This window comes from Gymnoscopelus microlampas (genome assembly GCF_963454915.1).
Source record: "Gymnoscopelus microlampas genome assembly, chromosome: 13".
Lineage (NCBI taxonomy): Eukaryota > Metazoa > Chordata > Actinopteri > Myctophiformes > Myctophidae > Gymnoscopelus > Gymnoscopelus microlampas.
This window is the reverse complement of record NC_139950.1, coordinates 3,797,101-3,813,685: the sequence shown is the minus strand read 5'-3', so window position 1 is coordinate 3,813,685 and position 16,585 is coordinate 3,797,101. Positions and strand designations below refer to the sequence as shown.

General features: G+C 40.1%; 1 protein-coding gene across 1 annotated transcript in view; it reads right to left on the bottom strand.

The window, feature by feature from the left end:
• The window catches only part of LOC311058153 (low-density lipoprotein receptor-related protein 4-like), a gene marked incomplete at its 5' end in the record, with an annotated part of 72,226 nt that overhangs the window by 10,788 nt on the left and 44,853 nt on the right, over positions 1 to 16,585 (bottom strand). The window contains 11 exons of the mRNA XM_084075491.1: positions 2,699 to 2,904; positions 3,324 to 3,520; positions 9,096 to 9,209; positions 9,309 to 9,403; positions 9,922 to 10,015; positions 10,107 to 10,255; positions 11,668 to 11,859; positions 12,728 to 12,933; positions 13,231 to 13,418; positions 13,955 to 14,068; positions 15,473 to 15,597. Of these exons, the coding sequence (XP_083931617.1) occupies positions 2,699 to 2,904; positions 3,324 to 3,520; positions 9,096 to 9,209; positions 9,309 to 9,403; positions 9,922 to 10,015; positions 10,107 to 10,255; positions 11,668 to 11,859; positions 12,728 to 12,933; positions 13,231 to 13,418; positions 13,955 to 14,068; positions 15,473 to 15,597 (1,680 nt within the window). The remainder of the gene's footprint in view (positions 1 to 2,698; positions 2,905 to 3,323; positions 3,521 to 9,095; positions 9,210 to 9,308; positions 9,404 to 9,921; positions 10,016 to 10,106; positions 10,256 to 11,667; positions 11,860 to 12,727; positions 12,934 to 13,230; positions 13,419 to 13,954; positions 14,069 to 15,472; positions 15,598 to 16,585) is intronic.

The window sequence follows — 16,585 nt, the reverse complement described above, 5'->3', positions numbered from 1 at the left end:
ACCCTTGTCATACTACTATGTTATTATAGCTTTCAGTTGGCCACCACAGGCACAGACAGTGCGTTTTAGCGCAGCGCGGCCTGGCGCAGCGCGGCGGAGTGGTTGCGTGCGGGGGGTCGGGGGGCTTTCGTGGGAGGGGGGGACGGGTGGATCAGAGCTTAACCCTAAAACCGAAATAAAGTAACAAAAAAAAACTCCAATCCACTCAAGAACCGCGCTCCCCCACTTCCAAAATTAGCACTAGCCTACAACACTGGCCCAGTCTCTTGCCAAACCGGTTATGTTAATGTATTCAGCCTATTCCAAATAAGCCAAGTGAGGAACTCTGCTATCAGGTTCCCCCTCCCCCCTACAGTACCTCTGTAGGCCTATCTCTTCTATCAAAGTATTTGTTCAGATACAAATTCAGAGCGGCCAATTTTGATATTTTTAATGCGCCTACATGAAGTTAGAGGGATGGGCAGAAATGGTGTAGGGTGTAGGGTATTTTCAACTGTTAATGGGTTTTTCTTTCTTCACAAATGAATTCTACTTTGTTGTACAACAGTGTCCCATAAAAGCTCACAAAGTGTTGCATCATGATTTGAATTCCGACTGAAAACGCCACCCTTGCGTCTCCGTGTGTACAACCAAATACGCATCTTTCCTGCACCGATGACGCTTGGGGCTTTTACAGCACTGCTCCTACACTACCACGCACCGTCAGCAACAAGTGGACATGGAGTAAATGTACTTAGTTACTTTCCGCTTAGTTACTTTCACGTGCATATAAATGAGCCACGCGGTCTTATAAGAATGAAAACAAACGCCTCGCTGTTGGCCATGGATCACATGACGGTCGTCTGTTACGGTCATGGATGAACTCAAAATGTTACTTGAGTTCAATCAAAGTAAAAGTACAAAAGTATTGGCAAATATACTTAAAGTACTGAAATATTTGAAAATAGCTGATCTACAAGCTCACAATGCGTCGCAATGCGTTGTGAGCTTGTAGATCGGCCATTTTCAAATAGACTATGTGAAATAGGGCAAATAATGTATGTTTTATAATGTAATGATTTATATGTGCAAAGTAACTAGTAACTAAAGCGTTCAAATAATGGTAGTGGAGTAAAAGTACAATATTTTCCTCTGAGATGTAGTGGAGTAGAAGTAAAAGTAAAAATAGCAGGTTAGTATGCTTATAGCGTGGGATTCGAACCCGGGTCGTAAAATCACGGAACATTAGTTTTAACCGCTACACTAACTGGACTATTTCATTTGCAGAGGAAAGAGGTAGAATGATACTATACAGAAATTGATGCGAGAAAAAAAAACATATAAGACGTCTGTCTGTCTGTCTCTCTCTCTCTCTCCACAGACTTTTGAGACAGACAGACAGACAGACAGACAGACAGACAGACAGACAGACAGACAGACAGACAGACAGACAGAAACCAATGTGTGTCTGAACATTTCTAAAATGACAGAGATGCGTTCCTGACTGCCCGACGCTGAACAGAAAACCCAATTTAAACGCTCTAAGCACACGTAATTATTGCTAGTTATTATTATTATTATTATTAATAATAATATAAGACATCTATCTGTCTGTCTGTCTGTCTGTCTGTCTGTCTGTCTGTCTGTCTGTCTGTCTGTCTGTCTGTCTGTCTGTCTCTCTGTCACAAAAAAGTGACTCCAAAGCGGCACCTTGTGGTAGTATTTGGAACTTAAATTTACTGCAAAGCGGGTGAGGTAAATGAGTGAAGTGATTCTCTTATGAAAAGCGACAAAGTCAATGGTCACCCACTGTATGCTGACCCCAAGAGGTTGGTGGTGTGTATTTGTCTGAACGCAGTTAATGTGCGACCAAGTGAGGTCCTATCGTTTGCATTGAAGAGGAGCCAAATTAAAACGAGAGGCAGCGAGTACAGATCTCTGCAGACAAACATGTGACAGTCTGTAACCTATCAGTAACGTTATACAACGTAGAGCATTTTTATCAACATTTGACATTTCATCAGGGCAGAATATACCTTTTACCCACTGCTTACTTACTAATATATATTTACCTTGCTCATTTTAAATATATTACAGGACGTAGATATCAAAGTGAAAGTGATTTTTATTCAGGTCGGTGGGGTGTTGGCAATGGTGGTGCGGCGCACTTGCGCCCTCTATGGACGGGCCGCGGCTGGGCTGGATTAGTACAGTTGACTGACAACCCCTTTCACCCAATCAGCAGTTCGTTCCCCTTCAGCCAATCAGCAACTCATTTTCCAAACCACCAGTCAACATGACGCAAGGGGACTTTTGAAGGGGCTATGCCGAAAATAGGTTGCTTTATTCGGATACATACGTGTCACTGGCCGCCCCTGCCGGTTCTCTGAATTTGTATTTTTAAATAGGCTCTGTCATGACCACATTTATGAAGTTAAACAACTAAATTCTATTCAAACGATATCTTAAAAGTAAATTCTGTGCCTCAAAAAAGAAGTTTGAGAGCGTTTTAAAGTTTTAAAACCAAAACCAAAACACAGCACAGAAACAATGGCCGCCCCTCCCATTTTTGTCAGCTGCACTCGGTATGTATGTATGTATGTATATATATATGTATGTATGTATGTATGTATGTATGTATGTATGTATGTATGTATGTATGTATGTATGTATGTATGTATGTATGTATGTATGTATGTATATGTAACATATGTGTTACCTGTGTGTCTGTTGGTTCCGTCCAGGCTGGCAAACTCAATATTATCCTCCTTGGCATCGGCCCAATACAGGCGATCATTGTTGAAGTCTAGCGTCAGGCCATTAGGCCATGTGATCTTATCCTTCACTATGATGCTCCTGTTGGTGCCGTCCATCCCCATCCTCCCTATGTGGGGGTTGATGCCCCAGTCTGACCAGTACAAGTACCTGTCAGGGAGAAACTGCATCAGGGTCACTATTCACAACAAATCTGCCATACATCACTGTGCAGTACTAGTGGACATGCAATATGAGAAAGAGTATCGTGAGTAAGAACGTGCTAATAAGCATTTACATGTTGTTGTTTATTTATGGGGGGGAACAGTCTTCCAATGTACATTTTGAGTCACTTCCTGACTTGTTTATTTATGGGCGGGAACAGTCTTCCAATGTACATTTTGTCACTTCCTGACTTGCCTACGTGAGTGGTGATGTTTAGAAATCCAACTCAAACAGGATGATAGCCAGACGGAGAGAAAATAAAGGCTAACAACTCACACCATTTAAAATTAAATTCCTCTCTTTTTTTTTACATGATGGGTACAAAATTCAGCATGAGGATAATGCCTTCACCACAGTGCTCTTACCCATAGCGTACATCCACAGCCATGGCACGTGGCTTGTCCAGGCCGGTGTTGACCAGTACTGCTCGGTATTCCCCGTTTAGTTTGGACACCTCAATGGTATTCGGCCCTGTGTCACTCCAATACAGGTTTCCTCCCACCCAATCAACAGCCAGACCTGCTGCCAGCCATGGTTGGTCAATTGACTCGCGGTGAAGGACCTGTAAACAAGACATGCATTCTGGATATACTCTCGTTTTCCTGCTTTCTTTGTTCTTAAGCACTATTTTTTTTTTTTACAACTTGCATGCTTTATTTCTTAGACAGGAGAATGCAGAGAGATGGGAAATCAAGGGCAGAGAGAGGACTGACATACGAGAAAAGCAGTGGCGTAGCCAGAAAGTTGGCAGCAGCTGGGCATGGGGATTTGTGGGTGGGCACTCATGCACGCGCGCGCGCGATTTTTTTCGGTTATTATCGGTTAAAATCTTACTTTTTTGCGCAATTTGCGGGTCTTTTGCGGGTTTATTATGTTATTTAATTGTTATTTTTGCCTTAATTTTCATGAAAACATTGACAGGTCGCAAATAATGCCCCGTTGTCCGCCTCCTCCGCGCGTCCGCAGTCCGCGGCTGTCCGCCTCCACTCACAGCACAGGGACAGTTCACAAGCAGAAAAAATGTTTTCTTCTTTTTTTTTTTGGGTGGGCACAACAGCCAGGTGGGTGGGCCCAGGCCTACCTATGCCCACCCGTGGCTACGCCCCTGGAGAAAAGACCGGGAGTCAGATTCAAACTCACAAGGAGAACATTGTCTGTGCACTAACTGACTGAGTCACGTTTTTGCCACATTTTCTTCTATTCTGAATACGTGCTAGTGGTCTACTCAGGAACGATGCAAATTGGGAATGCAATACCCTGAGTAACCGTTGTACCCGTCTGTCTGCCTGTGTCCCTTTCATACGTATATGGAGATCCCTGATGTCATCCCATGTATGGCCATTGATAGAATTATTTTGATTGATCATAATTTGTCTAGTGTCCTAGACAAATTATTCAAATGAAGGTTATCTTTGAACAGTATCACATTTTTTATTTTATTTATTTTGTTTTGGACCTGGACGCGATCGCTGGACCTTTGGACTTGCCCTTTGACCCTCGACATGTCTCAAATTCCACATGGTCCAGCCATCGGAGTCGGGATCCCTGAACCATTGATTTGATGAGTATATCTTTTTATTTTTATTTTACCATGGTCCAGTGATTGTGATCTCCACGTAACTTCTCCATGTGAACCTTGATCTGATGAGTATACCTTTTTATTTATTTATCCGCCAGGGAGTCAGTCAAGTAAAAATGTTTTATCACCTTATATTCCTGGGAGGACATTCCTGAATGCCTCATAAATTAGCCTCTTATTTAGAATACAGTGGTCTTTATTTAGGTCGTTTTTATTTTCTGGCTTGTCCATTCTGTATATATTGATCACACCACCAGACACATCCTCAACGTTTTTTGGGGAGGGTATGTCTGTGTGGTGCTGCATGAATATATTATTTCTCTGGTTTTTCAGTTCACAAGATAGATGCCAGGCTATCTTATTTATTACAGCCTAAGTTCACAAAGCGGACACTCCCATATGGGGTCCTGCGTTCATTGTGAGCTTATGCTTTGATTAATTACTGTCTTTTACTCTATGAGTATTTATTTGTTTCAGCGATTTCTTACCTGCTCCTTATCTGTTTCGGTGGATTTCGTATTGATTACTATATCTTATCTGTCTCTCTTTCTCTCACCACCTCCGGTTTAATTTTTTTTGGTACCACAACTTATGACTCAGGCAGAACCCAGATTCTGTACTTTATGACTCAGGCAGAACCCAGATTCTGTACTTTATGACTCAGGCAGAACCCAGATTCTGTATTTTATGCCATGGTGGTGCGGGAGCGTATATAGATTTTTTTTTACCTTTGACCGGTTTTATTTTGACCACTGTAGGTGAAACCATCCATTCATTTAATTTTATTGCTTTAAACAATAAGTTTTAAATGCCTTAATAATACATTTTATATTCCTTTGCTTGAACCTTCTGTTCTAATTCATTGAACCATCAATATATTTTGCCTTAATAATAAGTTTTAAATTCTTTTAAATATTTTTTATATAATGAAAAAATATTAAGTAATACTGAATTATTATACACTTATTGTAAGTCGCTTTGGATAAAAGCGTCTGCTAAATGACCGTAATGTAATGTAATGTAATGAACCCAGTCAGGATAAAATATTTCTCATTCCAAAATTAGTTTATTGCTGAAATATGTATGTTCGGTCTGTCTGTGTGTATTAATGAACGATTGTTTTTTTTTCTCTCTCTCTCTCTCTCTCTCTCTCTCTCTGTGGGTCCGCCAGTGTGTCTATCTTCTACGGTGTGAGTGCGAGGGAGTGAGGGAGCGTATTCGTAAGGAGTGAAAGTTTTTATCTCTGTTTATCTTTCTCTCTTTTCTATGTGTGTGAGCGATTCAGCTATGCAGGCATGCGTGAATGTGTTTGAATGCGTTTGTCTGTCTCGCTCGTTCTATAACAATTTTAGTCCACATTTCAATCATTCTCCGGTCACTTAAAACTAAATAATTCCACTCTGGTCTCTTAGACTCCATTACCCATAATACCTTCTGGTATCTTAGACTCCATTACCCATAATTCATTCTGGTATCTTAGACTCCATTACCCATAATTCCTTCTGGTATCTTAGACTCCATTACCCATAATTCCTTCAGCTACTGAGTCTCAAGTGAATTCTCTGTGAAAAATCTAAAACATATCTCAGTTAAATGAACCCTAATACGATTCAATATGTTCTAATATCAATATTGGAAAAAGAAACAAACTATAATATTAAGTTTATTATAAAGTCATTTTGAATTATTTTACAAGTTTTGGCAATATTTTATCATTTTAACTTAAGATTTTTTTTGAGCTTGTAGATCTGCTCTTTTTGGAAAATTTTAATTTCGATTTATTTTGGTGTACTTTACCTAACTCTAATATACTCTTCAGAACAAAGATGTTTATTCCTTATTTTTCATTGTTATATTTTAATTTTAAATATTTTAATTAGAATTGTTATAATTACATTTTTTAATTTTGATTTTCAGTTAGATTTATTTTTCTTTCTCATCAACAAATTCGTCCTCTGACACACACTATATTACAGATATATGGGTGTCAAATAGAGGGGAGTTTGATGAATATTTGATTTAAATATGATTTGATTTAAATGTTTAATGTGCTTTGTTTGTGTTTGTTTCATTTTAGAACGAGAATGTAAGCCACTCCATTAATCCAATTCCTGGACAACAATAAGGTCACAATACCTGCTAATTGTGACATACAGGGCTAAAACTTTTATTTTATATTTTGTTCCAAACTGTTTTAAACTCTGTTTCATACTACAGTCAACTGTAGGTCTACTACTGCATGCCAAACAGTAAATTTGATTTCCATTTATCTTACAGATTTCAACTTATGTCTTGGATAGACAGCTGTTTGATGCCCCATGCCTACATGCAATCGGGAAGTATTTCTTGAGTTTTAAGACTATTCCACGTAAGTTTTTCCCAAATAAAGTGTAAAGTGATGTAATAAATACAGGTATCAGGAGTGTATTGTTCCATTCTCAAATACTTGGACCGGCTTGTTAAAATGCACTGGACCGCAGCTTCACAACGAGGAGGGTAACTTTTCTATTTTCTGAACGTGTCCAGAATCGTCTTTGACCAGTTACGAAGGTTTCTTGTCAGATTATTTGAAAACTTGTCAGACTGGTTAGTTTTCTCTCACTCTATCAACAGAAACGGGCTAAGGGTCATTAACGGTGCTAAAATTGATTAAACCAAACAATTTTGAAAAGGTTGGCTTGGGACAGTACATTAGCTGAGATTTTTTTGAATTATAATAAAGTTATTTGCAAATTGCAAGGGGAAAACTTTGTTGTGTGGTGTCTTAAAAGTTCATGAAATATAACCATGTTTTGCTTCCTAATTGAATAAATTATACAGTCCTTTTGAAGAAGTAAAAATGTGTATGTTATCTGAATAACTAACCATTTATGTTTGCCCTTAAGTCATTTGAAATCTCTGTGTCCTTACTTAGTCACTGTAAGGTTTGCCTGTCTGTGTCTGGTTTGGTTTGAATAATGTCACAAGGTACAATCAGCTTGCCCTTTGACCCTATCCAAATCATGATAAGATGTAGGCTTGATAGAATTATTTTGATTGATCATAATTTGTCTAGTGTCCTAAACCTGCTTTAAATGTCAAATTAATATAATGCTGTCATATTGGCCTAAAATCCGGTCATGTACTCTATTCTCCCTATTTCTCCTGTCTCTGTCTATGCAAGGTCAAACTAGCTACAGGGAGTACAGGCGTTCTGTGACTATCTATTGTTTTGAGAACACTATATCTCGGTGTTCTCCTCCAATGCATAACCCTTCTCGCAGTGTCACGAAGTCACCTCTGACCAAGTGACCGGTCAGAGCCGAGGCCAACGTGTTGTTCGAGACATGTGGACGCTGTTTGTTCAAAGATAAACTGTCACACCATCATCATCATCTTCATCATCTACCATCCTCATCATCATCTGACGTAATCATCACTCTCCACCAATGGCAGGATTACACCTCCGACGGCTGGACGCTCGATGTATCTTCAATGATGTCATATGTTTATGTTACCGGACGCTGTTAAAATCCAGTGCTTTCTCTGTTTAACGGGAGAGAGACACGACCGATGATGCGTTAACACCTGGTGATACTGTAACCTTCCATTACTCTCTCTGTCTGAATACAAGATATTTCCCTACATCCATGGCTGCCTGTGTTCTGAGTCTGTTTTTTCTTTATCGCCTTTTATGAAAATGTCTGATACTTATATACATAATATTTATGTGATGTTTCGCCATGCATGGATATATATATATGGTTGATAAGGAAAAACATACGTATCAGCCATATATGGGAAGTTGCCCAAGTTTGCAGTCGGACGGTCCCATATATGGGCAGCGTGGTCGGATCTGTGGCTCTGCACATCCATATATGCCTACTAGAGGTGGAACGATATAGTAACTGCATCGAAAAATCTTTTTGAATGTTCAACAATCTACTATATCGATATGCAAACAGCTAAATATCGTATCGTTTGACTTTGTATCGTATTGAATCGTTTTGCGATGCAAATAATCGTATCGAATCGTTCTGCAATGCAAATAATCAATTTTATCAATATTAAGTACTTTTAAGAAGAAAAACAAGAAAGAGGGGTTTGTATCCAGTATCCAGGTATTTGTTTTTCACACATAATTTTTGGGTAAATAAATAGTTACTATATCCATTTTAAATCATTGAATCAAATCGTATCATTCTAAATGAACCTGTTCTGTATCGTTCATGTATCGTATCGACTAAATCACTGAATCGAAATGTATCGTATTGTTCTAAATTAACCTGTATCGTTCATGTATCGTATCGACAACCAAGTATCGTGATACTCGAATCGTTGTTAAAACGTATCGTTACACCCCTAATGCCTACATATGGGCGAATCAGTCAGATCAGTGGTTCTGGACAACCGCCTATCCCAACCGACTCAAAGCCGGGTTTCTCAGCGTCAGACAAGTTTGCATATCTTGGGATATGCAAACTACAGACAGACGGATGTGCAGAGAGTTTGTGCATTTATTGTAGGATGGTTTCTCTTCCCTGTCACCTGTCCTCATGGTTGTCATTGTCACACTGACCTGGACGTCACTGCCATTGATGTGCATGCGACTGATCATTTTAGTGCCCGTGTCTGTCCAGTAGATCATCTGCTGCCGATAGTCAAAGTCCAGAGCCAACCCGTTCTTCAAGTCCTGTCACACCACCAGTTGTGTTAGTCTCCGACAGGAATACATTCTGGCTTGTCAATAGTATTCTGCGCGGAATATTGTATTGGATGTGTTGGTTTTCACCTGTTTGAGCACAGTGTTGTTGGAGCCGTTCAAGTTGATCTTTGTCAGGTGCGTGTCACTGGCAAAGATGAGGAAGGGCTTCACATCTGGAGAAACTGAGACATCACGTTTAAGTTGATTTACCTTTAAAAAGTACACAAGGTACTGCCAAAGACGTATACTACTTCAGCATAAAAAAGGTCATGTATTTAGTGATTACGCTAGAAGGCGCTCTTCGCCAACCTGTGAATAATGCCTTGACTGCCAGAGAACAATAGAACCGGAAATGACGTCATCCAAAAAACAAACCACTCAGTTCACTCCAATGTTTTTGGATATTTAGAAAAACACATCTAGCTCGGATTTCGTCTCCCAGACTGCGTTTTTTGGTGAAAACGAGCCATATTCAACTGCCGATAACTACAATCGTGGTTGCAATGTTTTTGTTCCGGTCGAAAGAAGAGAGACTCGTTCTTCCACAGAGACATGGTTTGTTTACATCCGGGGTTGAAAAAAAAGATTGGTGGATCGTCAAAAAGACAAAATAAGGTAAAACCACTGGCAGTGGCGGATTAATTAATTAATTAATACCTGGCAAGTAATGTGTTAAGTAAATGTTTCTGTCTCCACTCACGGCAGTCTGCGGGTTCATCCGACTGGTCCCCACAGTCATCATCCATGTCACATTTCCATGAGAGCGAAATGCACTTGTAGTTCTTACAAACAAACTGATGGGAGTGACACAGGCTTATCTTTAGAATCAGTAATGTATCAAAACCAGAAATACAGCGTAAAACAAGTCAACGTGAGGTGAATCACCTGACTGGCAGAGCAGTTGGACATGCACTGCTTGCCGTCAGCTGCCAAGTAGGAGTTGATAGGACAGGCACACTTGTGTCTCCCTCCAGGTGAGAGCAGACACAGGTTACTGCAGCCTCCATTGTTGGTCTGACATGGGTGACCTGATACTGCAGGGTGGAGAAAACATGCACAGATTTAATTAATACGATGACCCAGATAATATGCTAGAACTACAACAACAAGTAGTACTACTTATCCTTCTATAATTCTACAAAGCTCTGAGGTGGTGGTGAGCCCAAGAAACTCTTCTGCCCGGTTCTCCTTAGTGGCTGGAGCAATTGATCTGAATTTGCACACAGCCATTGACCATTATCATGTGCACGGAACAGCAAATCCTGTTTTTCGATTTCACCAACTGTCAGCTGTTTATTAGCGTTTTTATGTAAAAGAATGTCGGCATGGTTACGGCTGCCCAGCTGTGGGATGGGCCCGCGAACTATGGGATGGCTCAGATAATGTGCGCACATCCCCCCACAGGTATGGACTAGTAATAATAATAATAATAATAACAATAATAATTGTAATAATAATAATAAGGGTAATAATAATAATAATAATAATAAGGGTAATAATAATAATAATAATAATAATAATAATAATAATAATAATAATAATAATAATAATATTATACTACTATTATTAATACAGCACCTGTAAATAATACAATAATGTACAATAAACTAGAGAAATGCTCGTCAGAGCACAGGTCTCCACCAGATCAGGTAGGTTATTGTGGGCCAGCAATGGTCGGAATTCGCCAATCAGGATGGAATATGAAAACTAGGACAGATCCGTCTTGATCACTTGACTATAGAGATAATGTGTATCGATTTATGTGATGTGTGAACACAATCTGTAGGAGTAATGTAAAAAAAAAAGTGTTTAGCAAAAATCTGCCTCCTGGTGGCGCTAAAACAGAACAATGTGAAAAGGGTGGCATTTCTTCCTCTGCCTAGTGGGAATGTGAGTGCAAAGTTTCACGGCAAACGGACGCTGCGTTTGTGATTTGAGGCATTTCCTTCAAAACAAGCCACCCGTGCAAACTTTAGATGCCAATCAGGATGAAATATAAAAAATCGGACAGACCTATGTTGATCACATGAATAATGAATAATAATAATGAATTGCATTTTTATGGCGCTTTTCTAAGTACTCAAACTTACTCAAAGCGCTTTACAATGGTTCATTCATTCATATAGAGATACTGTGTACTGATTTGCTTGATGTTTGGACAAAATCTGTAGGAGTAATATCCAAAAATGTGTTTTGCAAGAATCCTGGTGACTCTATAACAGGCCGATGTGAAAATGTGGGGCAGTGGTTCTGCTCTGGCATCCAGGGAGTGTGTGTGCACACATTGTTTCACGTTGTTCGGTTCAACGGTGCCGGAGATTAGCTGCTCACAGACGGACGGACGGACGGACGGACGGACGGACGGACAGGGTGCAAAACATAGTGGAGACAATAAAAGCCGCACAACACAATGAAGACTGATAATGAGAGAGTGTTATATCTATACCATTGGGCTGCCTATGGGGGTGGTAGACGTGGATGTCCATTGGTTTGTCCAGGAAGCTGCTGAAGAGCCTGGTCCTGTTGGTACCCTTAGTCCTGTGGGCTCTGTAGATGGATTTGGTCTCCCACTCTGTCCAGTAGATGTGCTCCTCAAACAGAGTAATAGCAAAGATATGGGGGATGTCCTGACTCAGAACTACAGATGGACAAAACCAAAAGAGTATGAAAATGAGAAAAAAAGTTGTCAATATCTTGCCCACAATAAATATTTGTCAATGTGTTCTGTTTGTGATTATACGGCCAAATAATCTGTAGAGATAATGACATTTAGACAAATGGTCACGTGTGCATGTGTGTGTGTGTGTGTGTGTGTGAGTGTGTGTGTGTGTGTGTGTGTGTGTGTGTGTGTGTGTGTGTGTGTGTGTGTGTGTGTGTGTGTGTGTGTGTGTGTGTGTGTGTGTCAATAATGTTACAATAATATAACATTCTCTATAATCAGTAACATGTGGGTGATACTTATGTGTATCAAATGATTTTTATTGAAAGGCAATCAAAAGCTAGAGTTTATGACGCAAAGATCGGGCAGTGTCTGACATTACATAAGCGCCTCATTGAAGCGGCCACAGAGTTGGCACACCGGCACTTCTCAATAAAGGGATTGAGAATGTGATTGTCATTACAATTTTACTGTAATCCACAACTGTGGTTTGTGGACTGTTAATTCCTTGTGTCAATAAGTTGTGTTTTTACCAGCAGTTGCCAGTTAAGCTTATCAAAGAAAAATACAATGTCGATCTACGTTTGCTATTACCACAGCACCAGACCATTCAGTTGAATTAATCCAGAACACAAGCAATTGCTGTAATTTAAAGTTAAGGCATAGTGCAGCCGGCTCTAAATGAGCGCGACTTGGTCGCAAAATAGGGCCCCAGGTTTCTACAATATATATTTTTAAAACAATACTTTTGTGACTGAAATATAAATTAATAACACTAAGTTTAAAATCATAATTTACTCAATTCATTCAATTGATAGGCTAATCATACTGTTAAATGCCTAGTTACCTGTGTGTCTGTTGGATCCGTCCAGACTGGCAAACTCAATACTATCCTCCTTGGCATCGGCCCAATACAGGAGATCATTGTTGAAGTCTAGTGTCAGGCCATTAGGCCAGCCGATCTTATCCTTCACAATGATGATCCTGTTGGTGCCGTCCATCCCCATCCTGCCTATGTGGGGGTTGATGCCCCAGTCTGACCAGTACAAGTACCTGTCAGGGAGAAACTGCATCAGGGTCACTATTCACAACATATCAGCCATAGAGCACTGTAGAGTAGCCTACAAGTGGGCATACAATATGAGTTTTCCGCAAAGGAGTACTATCAAGCAGAAGCTTAGACAATCATAACAAAGTGTTCCACACTCAATGTTTTAGTGATAACTTACATGACTATTACAACTTTCCTCATGTGGTAAATGGTAACCTTCTTGTACTTGGCCTTTTAAATTTTTGCATTTAAAAAAAAAAAAGTGCATGAAAATAATTCCTCCGCCACAGTGCTCTTACCCGTAGCGTACATCCACAGCCAAGGCGCGTGGCTCGTCTAGGCCGGTGTTGACCAGTACTGATGGGTATTCCCCGTTTAGTTTGGACACCTCTATGGTGTTCCCCCCTGTGTCACTCCAGTACAGGTTTCGTCCCACCCAATCAACAGCCAGACCGTCTGGATTTCCGATTGGCTTGTGGGGAAGGACCTGTAAACAAGCCATACATGCACTCACCACTTCTAGTTTTATCACCATTTTCATGATTTAGTTCTTAGATAGGAGAATGTAGAAAGACAGGAAATCAAGGGCAGAGAGAAGAGAGACATGCAAGGTAAGACCAACGCACCACATTTTCATTTAACGGTGACATCACAAGTAACAGTGTTGGGCTAATTACAAAAACAATAAAAAAGAATGTTACTTGTCACTCTTTTGAAAAGTAATATTATTACTTTACCTATTAGGCCCTGCCAACAGGAACATTACTTACATTACTTTTCCATTACACTCCACAAAACTAGTACAGTAATTGCATTCTACTGAATATTCTGACTTTTTTCAGTGGGAGTGCCGTCTTTACTATTGCAGCTGTTGTTACGCTGGAAAAAACAGTTACTTGGTACTTGGAAAAGTAATATTATTACAGTAACGTGGTACTTGTAACACGTTGGTGTAATGTGTTACGTCCTTAAAACTGATCTGGAACATAATTTCCCGTCATCCATCCTCATTATCACACTGACCTGGAAGTCACTCCCATTGATGTGCATGACACTGATCCTCTTAGTCGCCACGTTTGTCCAGTAGATCATCTGCTGCTGATAGTCAAAGTCCAGAGCCACCGCGTTCGTCAAGCCCTGTGTCACACCAACACACAGTTGTGTTATAGTCTCTGATAGCTCTGGTCCATAGCGTTAGAAGGAGTTCTCCTTAACGCCATGGGACTTTCGAGCCTTTGCGCACGCACCACAGGCTGCGCAGCCTCTCGTCTGTAGTAAAAATAAAAAATACACTTTCGCTACTCACAAAACAAAGACGGTTTTATGGAGTTGAAAGCCTACTCTACTTAGTGGGAACACTCTCCCCCACCTCACGTCTAAAATACACTTTTTAGCCAGAACATATTTCACCGGAAGGTGAAATTTGGTCAATAGAAAAATTCCATTGACCAGATCTGTAGGGGGTGCAGTGGAGTAACCAAAAAAAAGTTTTTCCTTCCGGTGAAATATTTTCTTTTCTGGCCAAAAAGTGTATTTTAGACGTGAGGTGGGGGACTCAGAGTGTTCCCACTAAGTAGGCTTTCAACTCCATAAAACCCTCTTTGTTTTGGTGAGTAGTTTGGTGAGTTTTTTTTGCAAAGAAGCAACACATGCGGCACTTCAAGAAATGCACACAAACACACACACACACACACACACACACACACACACACACACACACACACACACACACACACACACACACACACACACACACACACACACACACATCTCACACACACATCACACAACACATACACACACACGCACACACAAGCCAGCACTGCACATGTGTGCACGCATGCACACACACGCACGCACACGCACACACACACACACACACACACACACACACACACACACACACAAGAATTATTAAAAGTAAATAAAGTTTTTACTCAAATACCATGAGTAAAAATACTTAAGAGTACTTACTTTGAGTAGAAATACTTAAAAGTACTCAAAAATACTTAAACGTTGAAAAAAAGAGTAAAAATACTTAAAAGTTGATGAAAAAGAGTAAAAATACTTAAAGGTTGTTAAAATGAGTAAAAATACTTAAACGTAGTTAAAATGAGTACAAATAATTAAACATAGTTAAAATGAGTAAAAATACTTAAAAGTTGATAAAAAGAATATAAATACTCTTTTAGTACCGCCTCAATACCAGCACCCACACATCAAATAGAGTAGTACCGTCTGAATGCCAGCACCCACACATCAAATAGATTTGTACCGACTGAATGACAGCACACACTCATCAAACAGAGTAGGCACCGCTTACTCACACTGGGTGTGATTTTTATGTTTACTACAGACGAGCGGCTGCGCAGCCTGTGCTACCGCGGGTGTGAGGGGTAAGTCCCATAGCGTTAAGGAGAACTCCTTCTAACGCTAAGGAGCAGAGCAAAATTTCTGAGAGATATAGATTCTGGCATCATGTTAAGAGAATTCTGTACACAATATTGTTCAGGATGTGTTATGATGTTCAATGGTTTTCACCCGTCTGAGCACTGTGCTGTTTGAGCCGTCCAAGTTGATCTTCCTCAGGCTTAAGACGGTGGTAAAGATGAGGAAGGGGTCCACACCGTGTTGCGAGCTTGTCGATCGGCTATTTTCAGTGGAAGCTGAAAGCAGTAAACAGAAAAGAGACTAGTATAGAGCCCTGAGGGACTCCGGTCAACCATATAAGGTTTAAGAGGTTTAAAATACAAATAAACCTCAATGCAGGACTATCTAAATTGGCTGCTATTGTTTCTTACCAGACCTGGACTGGCAGATGGAGGGGTCTATCGGTAGGCTTATACATGTTTTATTTACGTGACCAATACAGCCCATACATGGGCAACTGGCGACCCGGGGGCCACATGCGGCCCCCACATTCACTTTATGCGTTCCGCAGGTTAATATCGGATTACTGATATATTATTGATTTCAGCTGTTACAATTCCAAACATGCAAACATGACCCGCTTTAATTACTTCAGTCTGTATTAGTAGCTTAATGACTAGTATTAAAATGATGTAATTTTTATGTCCAATGCATTTGTATTTAAGTTCGTAAAGTTAATATAAGTGTAACTAAATGCATTTGAAATGAAATAAAAATGTAACTTTTCAGGATTCTAATTCAAAAATGGCAAAAAAAAACAATCTGGATTCCAATTCAAAAATAGCAGATCTACAAGCTGAAAACGTGTCGCACTGCGCCACGTTTTGAGCTTGTAGATCGGCTATTTTTGCTACTTTTTGTGTGACAGAATGGCGAAGTGATGCATTAATTTACGAATAAAGGTAAAATACGGAGATAAGAGGTGTCTGCCCGACAGTACAAGCACTTCAGCCAACTTTTAAAGTGGTAAATTAACCTTACGCAGCTTTTATATTTCCATTAATGAGATACAGTATTTTAGGTTGTATCAGCCAAAGTTCCTCAAAATGCATATTTTGACTTCTTGGGGAAAATGTGAACAAACTTCAAACGTTTGACTGGAAGGGAGTGGAGCGTTAGACGTCCCTGGCACTGCCTGCCGCACTGCAGGAATACGTAAGTGCCGTTCTCAAACCCAAGACGTAAAAGGGCGACGGCTCCGCCAAAGACAGTTAAAACAACAGA